We start from the raw sequence: 23,722 nt of genomic DNA, 5'->3' as shown, positions 1-23,722 counted from the left end.
GTAATGTCAATGAAAGAACGATAAATTTCTTATTTGAGACAGCTTGTAAATTGCCGGTCACACTGACTCTCAATATTATTATCAAGATTGTTTCCTCGCTTGTTCCATGCTTAAATGTTTACCTTACTAGATTGTTGTATTCTTCCTTTCATGAGGCTGATCTTTCTGATAAGCAAATTCCGGAACTTTCACCGGAAATCGTGTTTCGGCAAATATTCAGACAATTTTTTTTTTAAGCGATGAGATGCTAATAACATCATACAAAGAACATTCAGGTAACTATGGATGGATCAAAGCTTAGCTTAACTTCTTTGAAAGAAAAGATAACAAGCAAGTTGAAGGGAAAGAAACCGGAGAAAGCAAAGGGACCAAGAAAGGGAGCAAACTCAAAAAATGATATCAACTCAAGCAAGACTCAACTGAATTTGAAAGAGAAAGATGATGTAAATAAGGAGACAGACCACATGAAGCTTTTACGTAAGGAAGCAATGGAGCTTGGAGCAAGTCAATCAGATTTGGCTTTGATAGAAGGAATAGAAGATAGTGAAGATAGCGAACAAGAGTTTGATAATGATAGCAAACCGGTTGACAAAGCTTTTGGATCTGAATTATCAAAATTTATGGAAAATATTGGCTTGAATAACAGCGAGCCAATAATAGTTTCTGATAATGAAGATGATATTCCTTCATTAGTGGAAGACGAAGCAGAAGTCTCAGATGAAGAAGAAGAAGAGGAAGAGGAAGAAGAAGAAGAAGAAGAAAAGGAAGAGGAAGAAGAAGAAGAAGAAGAAGAAGAAGAAGAAGAAGAAGAAGAAGAAGAGGAAGAAGAGGAAGTGAAAGTTCAAGAAAAATCTTTAAAGAACCTCAAAAAGGATCGCGATAGAGTCGATGATGTTGCTTCAGTTAGCTCTGCTAAGCTACAAATACCTTCTCGTCCAGACTGGTACAATAATGTCAAACAATTGCCGCCTCCTACCCAAAAGGTAGATAGGTTTGCAAGGGAGAGATTACTTGAAAGGGCAAAGAACGTGATTGATACTGACAATAAGACCTACTTGAAAGAATTTACTTCAAACAGTTCCCAAAAGAAATTCTTGACTCAAATTTTGTCCGACGGTACTTTGAATGATAAAATTTCTGCATTGACTTTATTGGCTCAGGAAGCGCCTTTGCATAATTTGAAAGCCTTTGACACTTTACTAGGCTATTGTGAAAAGAAATCTAGAAATGCGTCGTTGCAATCAATCAACGCCATGAAAGATATGTTATTAAATGGTATTCTTCCCGATAGAAAACTTGTATCTTTTGATAAACAACCTTTGAGCAATGAATTAACAGATATTGAATTGGCTACATACTTTTTCGAAGACTACTTAAAGAAGTTATATTTCAAATTCATTTCTATTTTAGAGCTTTCATCTCATGATCCAATTGTTTATGTGAGAATTAATGTGATTAAGCATACATTTGACTTATTGAGAGCGAAGCCAGAACAGGAGGTCAACTTGTTAAAATTAGGAGTAAATAAACTTGGTGATCAAGACAGCAAAGTGGCTTCCAAAACTTCTTATGAGATACTTCAGCTAGAACAGGCACATCCTGCTATGAAAAAGATAATCACGGATGCTGTGATTGATGCCATTTTCAAGGGCAACAGCGATTACCATACAAAATATTACGCAGTAGTTACTTTGAATCAAACAATTTTAACTAGGCGTGATAAAGAACTAGCAAACTCACTAGTGAAAACTTATTTTGCATTATTTGAAAAGATCTTAGTTGAAGGTGATCTGCACAACACTGAATCGAAGAAGGATGATACATTGGGTAAATCGGAACACGGGAGAAAGGACCATAGGAAAGGATTCAAACGAGGTAAAAAGGGTGGTAAATCCGTGAAAGTTGAGGAGAAATCTGAAAGCGAAGTCGTTCAAGAGAAGAATGCTAGACTCTTTTCGGCCTTACTAACAGGACTTAATCGTGCATTTCCCTTTTCTGAGCTTCCTAATGATGTTTTTCAAAGCCACTTAGAGACCTTATTTAAGATCACTCATTCAACAAACTTCAACACATCAGTACAAGCATTGGTGTTAATCCATCATATCATTAGCAGTCAGAATTTGAATCCTGATAGATATTTCCGTACCTTGTATGAGTCATTATTGGACTCAAGGTTAGTCAATTCTTCGAAACAAGGTATCTATTTGAATCTATTATATAAATCATTGAAAAATGAAATGGCACAACCAAAGAGAGTTCTAGCTTTTGTTAAGAGAATACTACAAATATCTTCTCATTGGCTCAACATTGGAGCAATAACTGGTATGCTATTCTTATTAATCGAGTTGCTGAAGCTTTATCCTCAAATCCATGAATTAATGGTTGAGATATCATCCCGTCCTGATTTGTCTGAAGACGAAGACGAGACAAATAATGAGAATAAACCTGTTTCAAATGAATACGATAGCCGTAAAAGAGATCCCTTATATGCTCATGCGGAAAGATCATCGATGTGGGACTTGGAAATGTTTTTTACTCATTATCATCCTACAGTAGCCATTTTTGCTAAATCTTTATTAGATGGAACAGAACAACAGAAGCCAGATTTAGGATTATTCACATTAGCTCACTTCTTGGACAGATTTGTTTATAAGAATGCAAATTCAAAACCTATGACGAGAGGAAGCTCAATAATGCAGCCTTTAGGAGGTGCTCATACAGGATCCTTGTTAGTCAGAGCTACCAATATCAGTAATCAAGAAGTCCCCGTGAATGCAGATAACTGGCTTGATAAGAGAGCTATTGATATACAACCTAATGAGCAATTTTTCCATCAATACTTCACGAGCAAGGTTAACAAGATTAAATCTGGAAACAAATTGAAAGAGAAGAATGACGATTTCGAGGAGGAAGCTGGAGACGATCAAGAGGTTTGGGAGGCATTGGTCAAGTCAAAGCCGGAAGTCGAAAATGATAGCGATGAAGAAGATTTTGTCAGTGAGTCAGATTTCAGTGAATTTGACTACAGCATGAGCGAGGAGGAGCCTGCTTTGGGAGATAACAAAGATCAAGAGAAAGAAAATGAAGAACAAGCTAGTTTTCTGGAAAGCGAAGCACAAGTCGATGATGCAGAGATATCAGATGCATCGGATGATGATGAAGAAGGTCATGGCATGTTTGGAATAAACTCCGAAGATGAGTTGAGTGATTCAGAGCTTCAAATTGACATGCTTGACGAATCAAATGCTTTGGAAGAAGACAACGAAACTTCAAAGAAACGTTCAAAGTCAGGCAAGACTCAAAGCTCCAAGAGAGCAAAACTCAAATCTCTTCCAGTTTTTGCTTCTGCTGACGATTACGCACAATACATGAGTTCAGACGATGATTAGGTGTGATGACATCCTTTGAAGATCATCATTACATAGAAAGCTTAAACATTAAACTTGTATTAGATATCTAATTAGACATTTATATAGTGTCATATATGACTCTTTGTCAAAGCCCAGTAACATGAAAATTAAAAAATAACAGATCGTATCATTAGCTGTATTAAAGGAATAGGTTTATATAGCTGCGTCTCCAGCTATATGTGAAAATCCACGGAACTGCTCTTGCATCTCCGAAGTAAGTATGGTCTCAACAGGTGTCAATCTCGGTGTTTCAGAAGTAAATTCTTGATCGAAGTTGGAATAATCATGTTCAGATGACACCTCTGGTAAGTATGGAGCTTGAACGCGGCAATGATACACATCATCGAAATTCACGTCCAGAAAGTACAGGTGTTCCATTACTTCATCTGCATCCCTCTCGCCGCTACCTAAACGTTGCGCTGGGTCCTTCGTCAATAACGCTTGAAGTACTAAAACAGTTTGTCGTGGCATACTAATGGGGTATTTCACATCGTCATGCTCAATTGCATTAAAGATTTCGTCTTCATCATCTCCCTTGAACGGTGACTGGCAAAGCAACATTTGAAATAACAAGACACCAAATGCCCACCAGTCTACACTCCTGTCATAAGGCTTACCAGCTATGATTTCAGGAGCCATGAATTCTGGGGTACCACAAAAAGTGCTCGTAGTATTCTTGTACCACATTTTCTCCTTGCAAAGACCGTAGTCAGCGATCTTAATGTGTCCCTTGGTGGTCAAGAGTATATTATCCAATTTTAAGTCTCGATACACAATACCGTTTTCATGGAAATATTTAAGAGCCAACACAACTTCACAAGCGTAAAACTTGGCCCTTTTAGCAGAAAATCTAGACTTTTGAATGTGCCACATCAAATCACCTCCTGAAATGTATTCCATTACAAAATAAATCCTGTTTTCAGTTTGAAAACAGCAATGTAAATTAAGTAAGAACGGGTGCATTTCTTTATTGGCAGTCAAAAATACCCTTTTCTCTGATTTTACGCTATCAGCTTCATCATTTTCAACAATGAAGTCTTTCTTTAACACCTTAATCGCGCAAAGATTTTGAGTGTGTCTTGATTCAGCTAACATGACTTTTCCAAAATTTCCTTTACCAAGGACTGCCAAAAACTGGAAATCATCAAGGCCCACCTTTCTGCGACGACGCTTTGACTTAGTAGACGGTTTCGTCATCGATTGATCAACACCACCGTCTTTTTTCTCGGGAGATATATTTGGCAGCACGAGAGTATTTTGATGCATGGCATCATCTTGAATGATATACTGTTGAGTCTTCTTGTTTCCATAATCGAAATTATCAAGTTCCATTTTATTGGAATTCGGTATATTTGACTTAATTTGAGAACTGTCATTGACACCTTCCATTCTGTCGTTAAATGGGTTGTCCTCTTCTTGATATTGGAGAGGAATTCCTGTGGCATCTCGTGTATCATCTCCATAGCTGAGATCAGGCGGTGGCCTCCTTGCAGAAGCTTTAGCATATTGAGAATCAATTGGAGGTTCTTGGACATTATTTGCATTGACCGTGGGCAATTTTGAAGCATATTCTCTGTCTTGAACATCCTCATCTCGAAGAGTATCTGACCTATCCAGTGTCGAATCAGTCTTAATGGGTGAAACATCCTGTGGTAAAGGAGGGAGATCGCTTTGAGAGTGTGTAACTATACCCTTACTAGGAAGTTGCTTGTGCATAAATTTCTTCCCCGGAGTTGGCAACGGTTTAGGAGCTGGCGCCTTAGTGGACTCTATAGTCCTTAAAATTTCATTAGCCATTTCCATGGACATACCACAGAAGTCAGGAACTAGATGAGTACACGAGGCATGGCACATAACGCCACATTCAGTACATTTTCTAACATTCTTACGACCCCACGGTAAGATATAACCGCAATGACAGCACCATTTTGTACCACGATTAAGGATTGGCTCAAACCGATGCGGAATACGATGATTCAACTTGGTTGCATCATCATCTACTCCCGAACTAGAGTTGGCTAAGCATTTAGTAACAACTTTTGGATAACATTTCTTGTGACACAAAAATTTACAATCTTGACATTGAAAGCCAGTGTACCGCAAGAATTCTCCACAAAGAGCACAGCACATGATATTATACATAGGTTTCAAAACAAAATGATGTCCATGCTGTTCATAAACCTCTTCCTTCTTTTGTCTTATAGCTCCATGACGACCGAGAGCTCCCATGAATTGTTTTCTTCCCTTTTGATTAGATTTTTCAAATGATAAACTTAACAAAATTTGACCCACAGGTTCTAAACTTAGCCATGTAGTAATTTGAATAGAAGCGCCTTCTGTAGATGCCAGACTGACAGAATTCGATGAATAGGGATCATTTGCATTACTGGCACCAGTACCAGCACCAAGTCCAGCACCAGCTCCTCCAGCCATCGGTCTACCAAAATTGCTAGTTAAGTCATTATTTGGTTGCTTTCCAGTTAAAGTAGTTCCCGATAAATTCGAAGCTGAGATCCATCCACCGCTTCCTAACTCATTAGCTACTTTTTTCTTACGAAGCTCTTCAGTAATGTCTGACAAAGAAGCCCAATTAATGGCGACTGGAATAGAACTATTACCGGATTTATCATAAACAGAAAACTCGATTTCATTGCCTTTATCCACATCAATGGTAAATTCTTCATTCCATTTTCCAGATCTCGAAGGACGAGTTCTAGCTTTTTCCACATCATCGATTTTAATGCATACGATGGATTCTGGTCTTTTAGAAAATACAGGCGAAGCAATATGATCAATATCCCTAATACAAGAAATAGTAGCAGTCAACTTACCACTTAATGGCTTTCTGGCATATTTCGGAGTGTTCATAATTTCCATGTCGCGAGTTACTTCTTCAATATTAACATGCATATCTTGGTACCTCTTCAACGATTTGTTCAATAATTGAATCCTCTGGTCACTTTCCATCTTTCCACCTTCTGCAGCACTGCTACTAGACTTATCACCATCCATTAGATACAAGTGAGAAATTTTTTCGTTTGCTTCTTTGTACTGATTTTCAACCTGTCTTTTAAACTGTAATTGCTGAAGCATGTACTGAATTTTATGCCCAAGAGACGGACAATCATATTTTATTAAATCAAATCTTGAATAAAGAGGACGCGAATCTGAGCTTCTTACAGGCGAATCAGACCCTTCGTCATGATGTTCATTTTGAGTGCACTGCTGTAAAGTTACTTTAGAGAGAGCCTCTTGGAGGTAGTCAATATTTGATTGCGCCTCCCTGATTTGCGTGTTACATCTCTGAATTACTTCAGAGTTGTTTGTATTTCGCTTCAAGGATTGAAATCCCTGTATGAGTTTCCTCTCTCTGTCAATCTTTCCACGAATATCGTTTAACACTTGTTCATTTCCTGACATCCCAAATAGTCCTTTGATTTTAATTCTTTAACGCGGATTATATAACGAATTTCAGTTTCCCAATCCCCCTATAGACCTTAGATCAAACTGGTACCAACTAGATCTAAATCACCAATAAATTAGAGATCAAATGATGAGTAAATGTATTGCTTACTCGAATGCTCAACGATCGAAGAATGTAATGAATCAGAAAAAAAAAAAAAAAACCAGATTTAAGAAGAAAGTTTGCTCCAAATGAAATGTCCCTTCGTTCTTTCACTATGGATCTGTCTCAATTAGATATATTATGATCTTGGCGTAAGAAGTTTTTGATCTATATTAAAATTTGGAAAGACTACTCGATTTGTGTTGTTGACTATTTACCTTAAACACTACAGCACGTGACAGAATTTTAGATCCAAAATGAACCCTTTTATTATATGCAGATAACGCAGGCAAAGAGGAACACTATGAAATGAAAGATGGAGAGGGACGATACTGTAGCAAAGATCTACTTCTCGGCTGGACAATTGAGTTTAATGTATAATTAACATGCGGTTTATAGTACATATGTAACAGTAGAGAGAAGACAAAGCGTGAGGTTCTTCCCGTAAGCTTTCCAACTCGAAAAGCTATTATCGACTGTTACAACGGCAGTTACAATCTGGGACCGGGCACACATAGTGCTTAGAGAACCATTCTTCAGCGTGGATTGCATGCGAGCCGTGGTTACAACTAAGGCAGAAACTAAACCATTCTCTGAAACTGTTTTCTATCCGATCACTCAAGTCTAACTCTTGCAAATTACTCGAGGAATCATTTGGGACTGGAGTTCCCATGCTCAAAAGGCAAATGGAGCACCTGGGGAACGCAGCACCACAATGGGGGCATGCTTTAATATCCAGATCTCTACTGTTCGTGGTTAGTTTGTTGAATTGCTTCATCATTATTGTTGGATTAGTAGAATTACCTTTTGGGTTTGAAGCGGATTTAGGCTTTGATAGGTTTTTATTACATCTAATGCACTGCAAGTAGACTTGTTTGGGGATCGCTTTTAATGTCAAATGACCTGAGCCGTTTTTTGATAATTTTACTCGAGCCACATCGAATTTAGCTCTTACGCTAAACATTCCCCAGCTATTCAATAGTCTTCTGTAACAATCAACCCAATGATTCACCCTTTGATCATGAAAATACCTCGGGCAACCAAAAGCACCTATTAATGATGCCGTCTGGACGTCACTTGTTCTATCAACGTAGCATTGTAAGAGATCCATCCCTCTTGGTGTCAAACCTGTTAAAATCAAGCCATCGAGCTCACCGTTATGAACAACAGTATCAACTAGTCTATTGAGATAAATAGTTAGATCCTTATCAGATAAAAACCGAAGAGCTACTCCTAGACGTTCCTTGAGCGGAAGTGAATGTTCATCAAGAACGTCCCACCAGTCGTTATCGGCTATGAAGGCAAATATAGCTCTGAGATATGGATCAGAAAGCTCGCTAGCCATCCTCCGGCATTGGTCTTTCCAAGGACTGTTGGCAGTTGTATTATTATAAGCTAAATAACCAGCAACAGCGGTCGATATTAATCTCAACCGTTCCTTGTTGGAATTTGCAAGTATATCAATTGCCTTAGGGACATCTCCATAAAATACAGCCCATCCAGCTGCCTTCTCATAGTACCCCATAGAGATTAATATTTTTAGCTTGCTTTCGAATTCATCGTCGTTGAAGAGCCAACCAGACACGATCAAAGCAAGTTTTCTCTGTGCTTTTCTATCGCTATTGCTGGAAATGGTAATTCCATTAGTTCTTTTTCCTTTCGATGAGACAATGGATTTTACTGCTTGTGAAAAGACACTGTCCGTGATTGAAGTTTCTTTTGTTATTCGATTTTGATTCCCAATTTCTTCCAATCCTTTCCATATACCAAGGACCCCTTGGTATCCTAAGTCTATAGACTGAGTTATCATGGTCCCCTTCTCAAGCGATTTTTTAGCTAGCAATATCCATTTCCATGTATTGATTAAACCTTGTTGATTCTCAATTCCACTCATCGTGTCTAGAAGGGCTATGTTTTTTTCACAATCTACAGAATAGCCTAACTCAGCCCTTCTTCTGATTACAGAACCGATGTCATTATTGATTATATCTCCGAGATCAAGAAAGTTATCCAAGGGGATGAAATCATCATCTTCGTTGTATTTTATGCTATCAGCAGCATTGTGGTACACTGCAGTCGAACTTTCATCGTCATCAATTGTGGTAGCTATCTCTTCTGAAATCTGAGTGTCATTCAGTGTAGCTATAGTATCCTTAGAAATACCATTCCCTCTTACTGATAGATCGTCATTCGAAAAGTCGTCCTGATTTGTGAATTGAGTCATTGTGCCTTCTGGACCAGCAAAGGTAAATTCATTGTACGAATTAAAATCAAGGGACTCGATGGATTCTACAACCGGCATTCTGAATACCGATCCTGACTGTCTCATGCAAACGAAGTTTGTTGATGAGTTGGATAATAGATCTGGTGAATAATCAAAAGATACAACTCTTTCGTAATCCGTTTTCACGTCCAAAACCAAAGCAACGAACAAAGATTCTTCAGACTGCTTATACAATTGTGAAGACTGATTTTTTAAGCTCTGTAATATATTAGAACTCCTCGTCGTTTTGTTCTTTGCATCATTTGCTGCCGGGGTGGAAACCGAAACCGAACCTGTGTTCCATCTTCTTATCAAATTTCCATTAAACACAGATGAGAATTCACCCTTTCTTATTGTTGAATATCTAATGCACGGTGTTATATGTTTGCGTGATGAAGGGTCACTTAATAATTTATTAAATTGAAGGATAGGAGTCTCTGTTATAACGTTAGAATTGCTTAAAGATTTATACTTGGAGCTATTCGAGGTTAGTTTTCTCCTATCCCACACCGCAAACGAGCCATCCTCCGTAAATGATGAAAATAAGTGAGATTGAAAAGGATCATTAGTGACTCCTAGTGTATATTTTGTGGCCATTTGAAAAACAGGAACTTCAAGCCTAAGATCAATTTCACGTAAGAACTTATATGATCCACATAGCAAGCTGTTGTCCCTTTCTGGATAGAATGTAGTCGATAAAACAGCTTCATTTGTAAGATACGAATGAAGTGGTCTTTTAATATGGTCATTATTACTATTTCTCGAGTAATGCTCAATATTCCAGATTTGAAGGGAGCTATCCTGCCTACCTTTATCAAAGCCAGCAGCCACCAAGTTCTTGTTGTTGAAAGATATTGAATTGCACGGTCGATTTTGTTTCGGTCTTAGTTTCAATATGGATGATGTATCTGAATTTATATCAAATATTGAAACAGTGCCATTCATACCCCCAACTCCTGTGATTCCTTTATTATTGGGCGAATAGGAAGAGCACTGGATATTGTCAAACCCCCCTCTGCAATTGAGTTTAATCAAATCATTGGATTCTATATTAGGATCGTCATGTTGAGTTTCATACAATATAACCTCATCTCCTATAGGGTTTACAGCTAAAAATTGTTGCTCGAGACCAACATTCCAATCGAGCACCCTTACTATGGATCCACTCATGATCCAAAGTGGTAAGTTATATCAGTATGAAGAAAACAAGTCTTGGTAGTATACAAAGGTTTGTTCGCACTATTTATTACGAACTATCTCTCGAACTCTACACGGACTAATGTACAGAATTTATATAATCTATGAAGAAATTAATTTAAAGAGATACTGTGAAAAATATGAACAAAAACATGAAATAGGCAGTTTATGACTATTTCACTGAGGTATGTTAATCTATAGGTAGCACTATCCTATGAAATGTAAAATTTCATGGATCATCTATATTTTGTGCTTCATCGATAAGTGGAATATCTGGACGTTCTATTTGCAGCTTCCTCTTGCTTAGTTACTAGTTTCACTATGTTGACCAAATTTCGGAATCCTCTATCGCTCCCCCTGAGTTTGGTGATATATAACGAAGAGCTATCTTGCAAGTCGATTATCTCTATTTTGAATCTCAATTTTCTGCCATAGGAAAACCTTGAAGGAATAGCTCCATTGATTAAACCAAACTCTTCGTCTATGTCAACTTCGCTTATGGATCCTTCAATTTTTTTCAACTCCAATTGATTTTTAATCACTCTTGATAAATCAATGGCATTTAAACTGGAATCTATAATGCAAATATTAGCATTGATTTCACTTGGATGAGAATCTAATTTGGGAGACATGGACAACGAATGCAAAAACTTCTTGAACCAGTTTTCCTTCTTTCTAGTCTTAGGACCTTCTTCTTTTTGTCTAGGAGCTGGAATTTTAGAAAACTTATCGTATCCTTTAGAGAGTCGCTGTTGAGGAGGCTTGGGAGCGTGCCTCTTGGGAATCAAACTTAGTCTTTTTAAAAGGGAATTACCATGAGTGTCCTCTATTATCGACATGGGGTGACCGGCTGTAGAGGGACTGGTCGGACTGAGTTCTGCTGCATTTGGACTACCCTCAGCGTCATTCTTAATATCAATCTCAGGACTGTGATCTGCTGACACAATTGAACCAAATATGCGAGAAGAAGTTGCCTTCTTTATTCTAGCCTCATTGAGCTGTTTGTCGTCTTCTTGATCGACCATTTTTTCTGACTGTTTTGATGGAGACACATTATCAGAGGGATGAGATACGATATCTCCGTCTAGAGTAGCTGCATCTGATCCTTCTAGAGTAGCGGATTCCTTGAAGGAAAACGGACCTTCACTATGAGCAGATGACTGACTGTCAGGACTTTTAGCTTCTTTTCCTTTCAGAGGCTTTGTTAATCCATATTTCATTTGAGGTTCCTCATAGAAATTGCCATAATTCTTATATAAAACCTCAATAGACTCGTCGGATTTAGATTCACTCGAAAATGCTCTAGATGATTCATTATGCTCAACTAAGCTAGGCCTGGTTTTATTGGAATGTCCTACTTCTGCAGTAGTTGAGCTTATAATATCGATATTGGAAATATCACTTTCCATATATCCTGTTTGCAAATTCTGGTTCTCTTTATCTTGAAGAACAGTGGAAATTGAGTCATCAGAATCATCCATGCCATCAAATTTACCTTCTCCGTGGTTGTCAATAGCATCTCTCTGTAAATTGGATATATGTACTGACGTGACATCTTTGGAATCTGACAATGCGACTGAATAAAAATCACTTTTAGCCCAGGTTTCATTGTACTCTGAGACATCATTATGATCTAAGGAACTTTCTTTTTTAGTTTCAGGGACATTGATACCCAATCCTGATAAAGAGACAACTGACTTGCGATTGGTTGTGTGAGAAGCATCCGGTTTTTCAACAGTTTTCCTTACAACGGTCCCAGCAGAAGTCCCTAAATTATTCATGATTGTTATATCACCAATGTCATATTTCGAGGTATTTAATAAACCACCAAAAGACATTTTGGAGAACCTTGGATTAGGGATCAAATCATTATTTGATGTTCGCTTTCTATTGAATGTATTCGACATGATAGACGTATCATCGAAAGAATTTGCATTATTTTCATTGATATCACTCAATAGGGATCTATAAGTTGTATTGTGATCTTTTTTTACTGTGTCAGGCAACGGTTTGAGAATCGTCGACGACGAACCCTCCTTTCTATTGAACTCATCTAAGCTAAAATTTTCTTTTTCAACCTCGATCTTCTCTAAAGAGGAATCATTTGTAGCATCCGCATGTAAATATTTAGATAAATTTCTTGAGCTCGAAGTTTTGATAGGAGGTTGATGTGAGCTACTCATTGGGGGTTTTACATCAATTCCCAATTGTCTTAAAACATTCGAGGTGTTTTGATTCAACCGTGGATTATGGGACGCAGCCAAAGATTTGGCCCTAAGAAGTGAATTGGAACCTGCTTTTGGATCTAACGAGGAGCTAATAGGCTCGGTAACATGACGTCGCGATGTCCTGACTGATTGTTCATTTAAGTCCTGCTGCGATTTCAACTTCGATAACGCTTCAGCCTGCAACAGGCGTAACTTTTCATTTTGCAATTCTTGTTCTTTCTTCCTCTTTAATTCATTTTCTTTTCGCAACTTTTCCGTTTTTTCTTTTTCCTGTTTGAACTTTATGTCCCTTTCTTCGTTTATTCGTCTCACTTTAGCAGCCAATTCTCGTTCGTGCTTAATGAATTCCGATAAGCCACCTTTATTTTCCGTTGACAAACGTGGGACTTCCTTAGACAGTTTATTCGGCTCGTTCGACAAAGTCTTTAAGGTTTTGGTCTCTCCGAAGACTTCCAGGCAAATCAACTCAAAGTTTAAAAGAGATTTGTTTCCAAAAGAACCAGCTAATTTCAGAGCTCTTAATTGATGCTCAACCTTCTGTTGTTGTGTTTCTTTTGACATACTGTCTCCCGCCGTACTTCTCTCTTCAACATCAGTGGTGTTAAAAGCAACATCATCTAAGCCAGAAAGCCCAGTTGGCCTCCGCTTTATTTTTGGCGGCACATCGGGCTGTTGTTGCTTTGGCGGACTATTTGATTTTGTCTTCTTCTGAGCAGATTTAGCTGAAGGCGTCGATATCACTTGATTATGAAGTAAAGTCTTTTTCTTGTTGAAAGAATTCGAAGCCTTGAAATTTCGAAGAGAACCATTAGGGGCATTGGTTATATTAGATAGCACTCTTTCACCTTTCAGATTCTTAGATGATTTATTAGAGTTCCCAGATGTACTTCTAGGTATCTTTTTTATTGTTGTATGCTTATCGCCAGTCTTCGGGTCAATCACAGTTGTTTTCACAATTGAGGTAGATCTTGGTATAGTAACTTTAGAGTCCGTGAATGAAAAATCCGTATCATTTTCATCGTAGTTCATATGTGCACTCGAATGCTCATTTCTATACTTTAGAAGCATGAAGTAGAACATTTTCTCGGGGCACTTATCCTTCGATAGTAATTTTGAAACAATGGATTGCTCACTACAATTATGAAAGAGTACCGACAAATTCTTCAATATTTCTTTATCAATCTTTTCAATGGCTTCGCCTGGAATTACCTTAGGGCTCTGAAGATTTTTAGCTTTTGAAGAAGTTGATGCTATCGGAGGTTCAGGATATTTAACCATCAAAGGATGAACTAAAATTTCTTTGATTGTTATCCTATCTTCCGGATTCACTTTTAACATTTTTGAAATCAAGTCCTTGGCCTCCCAGCTTAAATCTGGAGGCAAGATATACTTGCCATTCTGTACCTTTAATAATAGCATTCTTATGTTTTCATCATCAAAAGGCAAATGCCCCGTTAATAAGGCAAATAAAATAATACCACAAGACCAAATGTCTGAAGGAGCTCCGTGGTAAGTTTTTCCAGCGACTATTTCTGGCGAAGCATAGTGAGGAGAACCGCAAGACGTTTCCAATAGTTTCTCACCGACCTCTAAAGCCGCCATTCCAAAATCTGCTATTTTGATACTCTTATTAAAATCAAGCAACAAGTTCTCGGGCTTTAGATCTCTATGGCAGATATTAAACTGATGAAGATAACCTATCCCATTGATGATCTGTTTAAAATAGCTCACGGCTTCAAATTCTTGAAGCCTTCCTTTCTTAATAAGATAATCAAATAATTCACCACCCTCAATATATTCTAGAATCAAATATAAGTCATTCTTGTTTTCCCAGACATCATATAAGCCCATAATATTTGGGTGAGAGATTAATTTCATTATGATAATCTCTCTTTCAATCCCATAAGGTAAGCCTTTATTATTGAGGGAATCCCTTTTGTACTTTGGGTTCTCTAACTTCTTGAACTTAGACTTGGGTACAATTTTAATAGCTGCCAATTTCCCGGTGTCGACATTTTTCGCCAATCTAACCCTACCAGTGGATCCTCTGCCTAAAGTTCTTCCAAGCTTCCACGGTCCTATACGACTGTGGGTTCGCTTTTGGTTGGAGCTATTTGTATTTGTAGAAATCTGTGATAACCGCTTCGTGGCGTTCGTAACTGATTGTACAACCTTGTCAACATTAACAGACGACCCACACGATCCATTATCGTAGGACTGTCCACTTCTTTGAGGAGCTAAGGTCGTCATCTGATGGTATTAGTATACTTAACTTGGCGCGTATAATTATTAATGGACGTACCCTTCAGCCTGATTAACAGTTTCCGTGTAACAAACAACTAATGTACTGAAAGCGAATGAATGAATTAATGAATGAATGAATTCTAGTTGGTTGTGTTTCTGTTTGACACCTTATGGGCCGCCTTATAGATATAGCGGCGAGTGCTTTCGTTGTTTTATCGCCCGTACGAATAACGCCTATGTTCTGTCGAAGCCGAACAAAATCAAGTAAAACTATCACTCAAGAAGAAATATAGCTACACGCTCAACTCGCCTAGCCACCTGAACGTCAAAGTTACACAATAAAATTAAAGACACTATTATAAAAACCATAGCAGAGTGTATGTAAACAAAGAAAAATAAACAATTCCGGGCAAATAGATCAAAACACCAAAAAAAAAAACGCGTTTGAAGGGGGATCTCCCATGTCAAGTGACTTTGAGGACTTTGAGTAAAAAGAATTCGTGAATCTGACGCCGTGTGGAGACGTGTTGACAGCTCGTGGATCAAGAATGCTCTCTTAATAGGGCTGAAATAATGCTGCGGTTAGTAGAGACCCCGATAAATAAAATACGTACACGATAGCGAAAGCAATGACAAATTTGCCAATTTTATAAAGCAATATCGACCATAGGGTAAATGATCGAATAATTGAAATGAAAATCAATATACCTAAATATGTATTTAGCTATATGTATCTAGCCCTATTGGATGAGGTACCCACAAGCTAGGTCTCAAAATTTGATCCTTAATTGAGGTGTCAAGGATGGGGAGAGAGCTGCAAATTCAAGTCCTGGTGATTGTTACTACATTTGGTGCTGACAAGGATATCGCTAAATTAGCGACGATATTTCAGAGAACAGGGGAAAGATTCCCGAAATGAAATTCACAGTTGCGGCGTTCACAGCAAGTGGGACATTTATGGTATGTGCAGTACAACCCATACAAACCGAGACCAATTCATGTTCGGGTATAATCAAGATGATAATCAACACTTTTTTTTTTTAGCACTAAGCTTGTATGGTTAAAACATAATTTTTTTTTAGCAAAATTCTCATATCAAGGCTTATTACTATATCTCCAATATAGTGAGGTCGTATGTTGAAATTCAAGAACAAATTCAAGTTCGGCTCATCGCATGGAGGCGATAAGCCCCAAGCTTCTGACGATTACGATAGTTCAAGGAACTCTACTGAGTCGGGGCGTACGATATCAATGAATCATGTATCAGAGGATTTAAGTGGACTTTCTTTGAAAGAAATGGAAGCTCAAAGCGCTGACGGAGCTAGTGGCCGCTCAATCCAATCAAAAGCAAAGAGTCCGGACACTGGCGATTCGGCAGTTCCCACATCAATGGGTATAGCGAATTCCAATAAAGCTGCCAGCTCACCTGCATCCTCCTCATCTCCTAGTATATCTTCATCTTCCTCAGTGACATCAAATCCCGGGCTTTTGACAGTGAAAATGTACGGATCTTCCAAGGTTTTGTTACCCATCAAAATCAATAATAATAAGCAGATTTTGCACGCATTAGCGAGCAATTCGAATAATGAAAGTGTGTCATTTCAATTGATGAAGGATTTGAACAATATCGAAGATACTGAATTCTTGTCAGGTTCTAGCGCAGCTAAATTACTTCCTTCAATTATTTCTATTCCAAATGGCGAGAACCTAGTCAAATCCCTCTTGTATTTGACAGTCGAATTTGATAATAACGTTTTGGTTATCGAACCACAGAGCGGAACAGTAGAGCACTCAACTTGGAACCAAGTTGTCTCATTTGATGTCACCAAGAAATCTGCAAACAACTCAACAGATTCGATTTTTTTGAATTTGAACTTATTTATACGTCTACCAAATGTATTGATTCCAGAATCCGAAAAAAGTGAACACAAGCATTTATTCACAAATAACCAAGTCACTTCGGGTAACAACATTGGCGATTTGCTAATTGGAACTATAAAGCTTCCATTGAATCTCAGATGTCATAGCCTGCCCATAAGATTGATGAACCATCAGTATTTAAAATTTTCGAAGCATGATACGGTAGAAGAATCATCGAAAAAAGATACTGGTGATATAATGCTCACCATAGATTTCAAGCCAGTATTCAAGACTCATCTTTCCATCGACGATTTCAATCTTTTGAAGGTTATTGGCAAGGGCTCATTTGGGAAGGTTATGCAAGTCGTCAAGAAGGATACAAAACAGATATATGCTTTGAAGACGATAAGAAAACAACACATAGTCTCTAGAATGGAAGTTACTCACACATTAGCTGAAAGAACTGTTCTTGCAAGAATAAACAACCCGTTCATCGTCCCTTTAAAATTCTCATTCCAAAGTCCAGAAAAATTGTATTTGGTTTTGAGTTTTATAAATGGCGGAGAGCTTTTTTGGCATTTGCAAAAGGAAGGTAAATTTTCGATGGACCGATCAAGGTTTTATATAGCCGAATTACTTACTGCATTGGAAAGTCTACATGAGTTGAACGTAATCTACAGAGATTTAAAACCCGAAAATATATTGTTAGATTACCAGGGCCATATTGCGTTGTGTGATTTTGGCCTTTGCAAACTAAACATGACAAATGAGGATAAAACGAATACGTTCTGTGGTACCCCCGAGTACCTCGCTCCAGAACTATTACTAAATCAAGGCTACACAAGAAGTGTCGATTGGTGGACGCTTGGAACTCTCTTATATGAGATGGTTACGGGATTGCCACCATTTTATGACGAAGACGTTCCAACTATGTATAGAAAGATTCTTCAAAATCCTTTGAAGTTCCCCCCTTTCTTAGACAATACTGACGCTCAAGATCTTTTAATCAAGTTACTTCAAAAAGATCCAAAGAATAGATTAAGTGACGCTGCACAAATAAAAAATCATAAGTTTTTTAAAGATATAGACTGGAATAAGCTCCTTAACAAGAGCTATTTACCTCCATTCAAGCCGAATGTCGAGAGTCTTTTGGATACCTCAAATTTTGATCAAGATTTCACTAATGAAAAACCTCAAGATTCAGTTGCCGATGACTTTTTAACTGAGAGCGTACAAAAACAATTCGGTGGTTGGACCTATAATGGAGATAATGTCTTTAATAATTAGGAGTGAATCAGGAGAGAATTAAACGATGATCTTAACACAGTAGGAAAAAAGATGAAGAAAATAGTGAAATAGCAGACTAGGAAAGGAAAACAAGCATTTTAAATGAAAATATTGTCGTACATAAATTTATGGAAATCGTTCAATTGTTATTAGCTGCATTCTTGTAAGTGACGCCACTTCTACCAGGAAAGCTCTTCCCAGTAGAATTTGTAGGATCCTTTTTACTTGGGGCTAATGGAGCACCATGCTTAAAGGATGATCTTGGATTAGGAAAATCACCTTGTGCAAATCTCTGCCTGTCTCTTTCCTGGTATCGTATGTAATCTGGATTCAAATGTTCAGGGTTTGCCCTTGTAATATCGACCATCTGGGGAGCGACTTTATATACATTGGGATCATTCATAGGATCGTAAGGTTTACCCTGATTCACATATTGAGTCTGGTTGTTATAATTTGGACCTCCACTTGGTCCCCAAGAACCTGAACTAGGTGGCCCATAGTCCTGTCTTGGCTGCACACCTTCCAGCTCCGAATATGGGGGAGGAGGCAGCTCACGCCGCCCATCGACTGTAGTACCTTGAGCATCTGCTTCTGATTGCTTTGTTTTGAAATTCAGCTTTTCAGATCCTGACATGTTCTAAGTGTTCATGTTCTTTGAAGGTCAATTGCACTTTGATAACTAATAGAGCAACTACTATAACTATGCAATCGGCTTTGTGTCATAAGTCTGCGATGGCACTTTTGTGTAGCTTATTGGGATATCGTATTTTAATTTTTTTTTCATGGTGCTTTCCGAAACGTTAAAGTACAGTCGATATTGGTCACAAAGAAGTTCCTTTAAAGACTTTTTAGCTTCAAAGAGTCAGATGTTCCGTGGTCCCAAATTTACTTCAAATGCTCCTATAATAAAGCAGTTTGTGCGTACCAAGAAGAAGTCGGCACTTACACCATCCACTCAGAAAGTTGTGAATCAACTCTCTGCATTGTCGGCGTCAAGGAAGCAACCGAAATTGATTAGTCTTTGCAATGAGGATTTAATAAAACATAGAACTATTGATAATGCATGGAAATTATATAAGAGAAAAAAACAGCAAAGACAAGATGAAGACCTAAAGAAGCAATATGAGAGTATTGTTAACGCAATGAACGATTTAAAAGAGACCAGTCCTGAGTTATTTGAACATGCCAATAAACCAGAGAGCGATAAAAGGTTCTCGTTAGAAATGAGGATTCCAACCGAATATCCATCTAATAAGCCATGGTTCTACGACTATGTAGCTGAAAAGTAAACACATTATTTGAACATCTTGTAAATATTTAAATATCATTAATTGAATTAGACGTAACATATATGAATAATTTTTTACATTTTACCATCATGACTTTGACAGTTGTACTGGACATCATTAATCATCGAAAGTTCTTGCCTTTCTCTTTCTTCCTGGGGTGGATGAATTTGGGGTGTTCGCAGAATTGCTCGGGGAAGTAGCAGAAGTACCATTTGCCGGAGGCTGTTGAATTGGCTCCACTGTGTCCTCATAGTCATCAAAGTCTTCTTTCGAGCTTGAACCCAATCCCTGCCTTTTCATCATCGCACGAACAAAGGTAGATGAACTAAGACTAAACACATGATCATCATCTGTGTACTGCAATCTCTTTTTGTTAGAGCTTCCACTACTGTTTTTCGCAAAGTTGTCAAATCCTTTGACTATATTTCCGTACATGCTCTCATTAAAGTATTCTGTCTCTTTATCATAGATAGTGTCTTCTAACTTAGCCAATCGAGCGTCAAGCTCCTGCTTTTGCACGATCTGTCGAGTAAGCTGGTCTTTAGCCGCCGTATATTTGTCCATATCTTTATCAAGGTCTACTGTGTAGAAAATAGCACTACCAGCGCTTTATATATAAGTTGTTACGTTATAGAGCCTTATTTTGAAATTGAAAATAAATCGGACATTTCGATGATAAAAAAGTCGATATAATCATGTTTCAGCCAAATTGACACTTTTACATAAAATACAGGTCCAAGCTCAATGAGAGTCGGCACACTCTAGCTACGTCAAGCAACATACTCCACATCTCTAAGAAGCCTTTCCCGGGAGTATTCATCAGTTCTAACAATTACATACCCTATTGATTCCCGGTGTGTTTCGGCAGACTTAAAGTTCAATTTCCGGTTGCTACCGGGAAATCTGCACCCTGCTAGCCTTACGATGCTGCTGCGAGGATTGGTCCTATTATCGAAGCACAACCGACGAGGACCCTGATCTACTTAGTATTAAGAAGCCAAGCCTTACGTGTTAGAGTTCTATACTAATCAATATCTCCTTGGAGACAACTTTGAAGCATCAAGACGGTTACGGTCCTTTTTGCAATAAGGTTCTTTCTGCTAGTTTGTGTCTCAATGCCGCAGCCAGGGAAAGTATGTCTTCGAACACATGTCTCTGATACTGGACCCCTTGATTCCTAAATCTCTACTAGATGCCTTGTAGTCTGTCGCTAAGAGACTAACCCTTGACCATTGAGTCACTGTCGTCATTAGGTGATCAATCACGAGCGTGCTCGGCTGGTCGGGAAAGTGTGATCCACAGAAAGTTGTTGAGACTTGGACACTATAAATACAGCGAACAATCTACGAGTTTTTCGAACCACTCAAGTATATATAATTGTATCAGGTTTTTAGATAAGAATATAGTACAATGGCAGTTACAAAAGTTTTAGGACGTACAGTTTACGATTCTCGTGGTAATCCAACTGTTGAAGTCGACGTCACAACAGAAAAAGGTGTTTTCAGAGCTACAGTTCCATCTGGTGCTTCGACCGGTATTCATGAAGCAATTGAGTTAAGAGACGGTGACAAAAGCAAATGGCTTGGTAAGGGTGTTACCAAGGCAGTCGGCAATGTCAACAACATTCTTGGCCCGGCCTTGATCAAGGAGAACATAGACATTAAGGATCAAGTGAAAGTTGATAACTTCTTGAACTCATTAGATGGTACTCCTAACAAGTCTAAATTGGGTGCTAATGCTATCTTGGGTGTTTCGTTAGCTGTTGCAAAGGCAGCAGCTGCTGAAAAGGGTATTCCATTATATAAGCATGTTGCTGATCTTAGTGGAGCAAGCCAAGATAAATATGTCTTGCCAGTTCCATTCCAAAACGTTTTGAACGGTGGATCTCATGCTGGTGGTGACTTGGCCTTCCAAGAATTTATGATTGTTCCAAGTGGTGCCCCTACCTTTTCTGAAGCTATGAGAATTGGTTCCGAAGTTTACCATCACTTAAAGACCTTGACTGTTAAGAAATACGGCCCTAGTAGTGGTAATGTTGGTGATGAAGGTGGTGTTGCACCTGATATCTCTACTCCAGAAGAGGCATTGGACTTGATTGTGGCTGCAATTGAAAAGGCTGGCTACACTGGCTTAGTTCACATTGCTTTGGATTCAGCTTCTTCTGAATTCTACAAGGATGGTAAGTACGATTTGGATTTCAAAAATCCAAATTCTGACAAATCTAAGTGGTTGTCAGGTCCACAATTGGCAGATTTATATGTCAGTTTGATTGAAAAATATCCAATTGTTTCTGTTGAAGATCCATTTGCTGAGGATGACTGGGAAGCATGGTCACACTTCTTTACTAAGGCTAGTTCCAAGGCACAGATTGTCGGTGATGATTTGACCGTCACTAATATCACAAGAATCAAGACTGCAATTGAAAAGAAGGCCGCAAATGCCTTATTGTTAAAGGTTAATCAAATAGGTACCTTAACTGAATCAATTTTGGCTGCTAACATGTCCTTTGGTGCTGATTGGGGTGTTATGGTTTCTCATAGATCTGGTGAAACTGAAGATACCACTATTGCTGACTTGGCAGTTGGTTTAAGATGTGGTCAAATTAAGAGTGGTGCTCCTGCTAGATCTGAAAGATTAGCCAAATTGAACCAAATCTTGAGAATTGAAGAAGAATTAGGTGACAATGCAATTTATGCTGGAAAGAATTTCCACGTCGCATCTACTTTATAAGTATTTGATGAAAGTTTATCTATATAGCTAAATTGCTACATGATGTAAATGTAACTTTGTTTCTATGACTTCTTTGAAATGTGGTCTAAAGCTTCAAAGAGTCTCTGTGTAGCATAGAAAGTCTCTTCAAATGTATTATATAATGGCGTTGGGCTAATTCTAATGACGTCTGGCTTTCTTTCGTCACAAATAATTGCATGGTCATGCAAGTCTTGAAACACTCTTGACATTGTATCTTGTAATGGATCGTCACTATGTGGCTGAAATAATAGCGAGAGTTGACAACCTCTTTCATTCTGGTTGTGTGAAGTTAAAATCTTGAAGCCAAGTCTTTTTTTATCAGCCAGATTATTCAAGCAATATTTTGAGTTTACTAGTAAGTTCTCAAGAAACAGAGTCAATGCAATGCTTCTCTCTCTTAAGGGAACGATACCACCGGCTCTTTTGAATATCTCTAAGGAAGCTTTTAAGGCGACGCAGTCTATGACTGAAGGATTTGACTGCCTATAAGATAACGCTGAGTTCATTGGATCAAAATTTTCACACATTTTGAAGCGATTTTTCAAGTCGGTGCCCCACCAACCAGCTAATCGGGGCTCGAAGTGATCTCTGGAATTATCTTTGGTATGCTTTTCATGAACAAAGATTCCTCCAATCCCCCCAGGACCAGCATTGAGATATTTGTATGAGCACCAAGCTGCAAAATCAATATCCCAATCATGTAGTTTTAGATCTACATTCCCCACAGCATGTGCCAAGTCCCAACCAACCACAACTCCGTATTTTTTGGCATGTTCAGTGATCGTCCTTATATCAAAATATTGTCCAGTATAAAATTGAATTCCAGGCAAGCAAATGACAGCCAAATTTTCATGGTTTCTGCTAATTGAATCCAAGATATCTTCTGTCCTTAATAAATCCTCTCCTTCTCTTGGAGAAAGCTGTATTAAATGAGACTCATCATATCCATGCAACTTCACTACATTTGAGAATGCATGAAAGTCGGAAGGAAATGCTTGCTTTTCGAACATTATTTTAGTTCTTCTGTTGGAAGGCTTGTAAAAACTCATTAGCAAAGCATTCAAATTACTTGTTAAAGAACCCATGACCGCAACTTCGCTTTCTTTAGCTCCAACAATAGGAGCTAGCAAGGGCAATAAGGGCAAGTCAATATCTACCCAAGAAGTTAATCCGTTCGCATCACCAGGATGGTCAAAATGAGATTCCACTCCTCGTTGACCCCAAGCATCTAATTCATCATTAATTGCTTTTCTCGTATCGTTTGGTAATAATCCCAAAGAATTTCCACACAAGTATATCGACTCAGTTTCTTCAGGAAATTTTTCATTAGTGATGTTTAATGACTTGAAGGTCGGAATCACGAAATCCTTCCTATGTATTTCATACTGCGAATCTAATTTCTTTGCCTCTTTTAAACTCATTTCAGTAGGTCTATTTGCCTCTAGCTTCGTAGGTGCTTTTAGGTGAAGTTTAGCTGACAAATGAACTCAGTTGAGGTTCTTAACACAAAGATGGGATTGATATAGCTATGCGAGAACAGCTGAGTTCAACCATATTTAAATGGATCCCATTGCCTCGACGGGGGCTTCAATCGACCTTGCCAGGGCCACCAAAACGCGAATGAAGAA

General features: G+C 38.3%; 10 protein-coding genes across 10 annotated transcripts; 4 read left to right on the top strand and 6 right to left on the bottom strand.

The window, feature by feature from the left end:
- Positions 1–281: 281 nt before the first annotated feature.
- MAK21 (RNA-binding ribosome biosynthesis protein) lies at positions 282–3,389 on the top strand (the record flags this gene model as incomplete). Its single annotated transcript, XM_062956653.1, has 1 exon — positions 282–3,389. The coding sequence occupies one exon, from the start codon at positions 282–284 to the stop codon at positions 3,387–3,389; it is 3,108 nt and encodes a 1,035-aa protein (XP_062807573.1).
- Positions 3,390–3,563: 174 nt separating this feature from the next.
- On the bottom strand, positions 3,564–6,830 carry PKC1 (protein kinase C; the record flags this gene model as incomplete). The annotated part of the gene is made up of 1 exon (XM_062956652.1): positions 3,564–6,830. One exon carries the CDS (start codon positions 6,828–6,830, stop codon positions 3,564–3,566), a length of 3,267 nt encoding a protein of 1,088 aa, XP_062807572.1.
- A 614-nt stretch (positions 6,831–7,444) lies between these two features.
- Positions 7,445–10,408, bottom strand: PRCAT00000739001 (uncharacterized protein; the record flags this gene model as incomplete). The annotated part of the gene is made up of 1 exon (XM_062956651.1): positions 7,445–10,408. The coding sequence occupies one exon, from the start codon at positions 10,406–10,408 to the stop codon at positions 7,445–7,447; it is 2,964 nt and encodes a 987-aa protein (XP_062807571.1).
- Positions 10,409–10,689: 281 nt separating this feature from the next.
- Positions 10,690–14,913, bottom strand: HSL1 (protein kinase; the record flags this gene model as incomplete). The annotated part of the gene is made up of 1 exon (XM_062956650.1): positions 10,690–14,913. One exon carries the CDS (start codon positions 14,911–14,913, stop codon positions 10,690–10,692), a length of 4,224 nt encoding a protein of 1,407 aa, XP_062807570.1.
- Positions 14,914–16,041: 1,128 nt separating this feature from the next.
- Positions 16,042–18,054, top strand: PRCAT00000737001 (serine/threonine protein kinase; the record flags this gene model as incomplete). Its single annotated transcript, XM_062956649.1, has 1 exon — positions 16,042–18,054. One exon carries the CDS (start codon positions 16,042–16,044, stop codon positions 18,052–18,054), a length of 2,013 nt encoding a protein of 670 aa, XP_062807569.1.
- A 139-nt stretch (positions 18,055–18,193) lies between these two features.
- PRCAT00000736001 (uncharacterized protein) lies at positions 18,194–18,688 on the bottom strand (the record flags this gene model as incomplete). Its single annotated transcript, XM_062956648.1, has 1 exon — positions 18,194–18,688. The coding sequence occupies one exon, from the start codon at positions 18,686–18,688 to the stop codon at positions 18,194–18,196; it is 495 nt and encodes a 164-aa protein (XP_062807568.1).
- Positions 18,689–18,836: 148 nt separating this feature from the next.
- On the top strand, positions 18,837–19,343 carry PRCAT00000735001 (mitochondrial 54S ribosomal protein mL40; the record flags this gene model as incomplete). Its single annotated transcript, XM_062956647.1, has 1 exon — positions 18,837–19,343. One exon carries the CDS (start codon positions 18,837–18,839, stop codon positions 19,341–19,343), a length of 507 nt encoding a protein of 168 aa, XP_062807567.1.
- A 117-nt stretch (positions 19,344–19,460) lies between these two features.
- Positions 19,461–19,907, bottom strand: EAF6 (Eaf6p; the record flags this gene model as incomplete). Its single annotated transcript, XM_062956646.1, has 1 exon — positions 19,461–19,907. One exon carries the CDS (start codon positions 19,905–19,907, stop codon positions 19,461–19,463), a length of 447 nt encoding a protein of 148 aa, XP_062807566.1.
- An 846-nt stretch (positions 19,908–20,753) lies between these two features.
- On the top strand, positions 20,754–22,073 carry ENO1 (phosphopyruvate hydratase; the record flags this gene model as incomplete). Its single annotated transcript, XM_062956644.1, has 1 exon — positions 20,754–22,073. The coding sequence occupies one exon, from the start codon at positions 20,754–20,756 to the stop codon at positions 22,071–22,073; it is 1,320 nt and encodes a 439-aa protein (XP_062807565.1).
- A 62-nt stretch (positions 22,074–22,135) lies between these two features.
- PRCAT00000732001 (kynureninase) lies at positions 22,136–23,515 on the bottom strand (the record flags this gene model as incomplete). Its single annotated transcript, XM_062956643.1, has 1 exon — positions 22,136–23,515. The coding sequence occupies one exon, from the start codon at positions 23,513–23,515 to the stop codon at positions 22,136–22,138; it is 1,380 nt and encodes a 459-aa protein (XP_062807564.1).
- Positions 23,516–23,722: the final 207 nt, after the last annotated feature.

The sequence above is a fragment of the Priceomyces carsonii genome, assembly GCF_900007245.1.
Source record: "Priceomyces carsonii strain CBS4050 genome assembly, scaffold: Debaryomyces_carsonii_scaffold_1, whole genome shotgun sequence".
NCBI classification, from domain to species: domain Eukaryota; kingdom Fungi; phylum Ascomycota; class Pichiomycetes; order Serinales; family Debaryomycetaceae; genus Priceomyces; species Priceomyces carsonii.
Note: the sequence above shows the minus strand (reverse complement) of the source record. Positions and strands in the feature narration are given on the sequence as shown.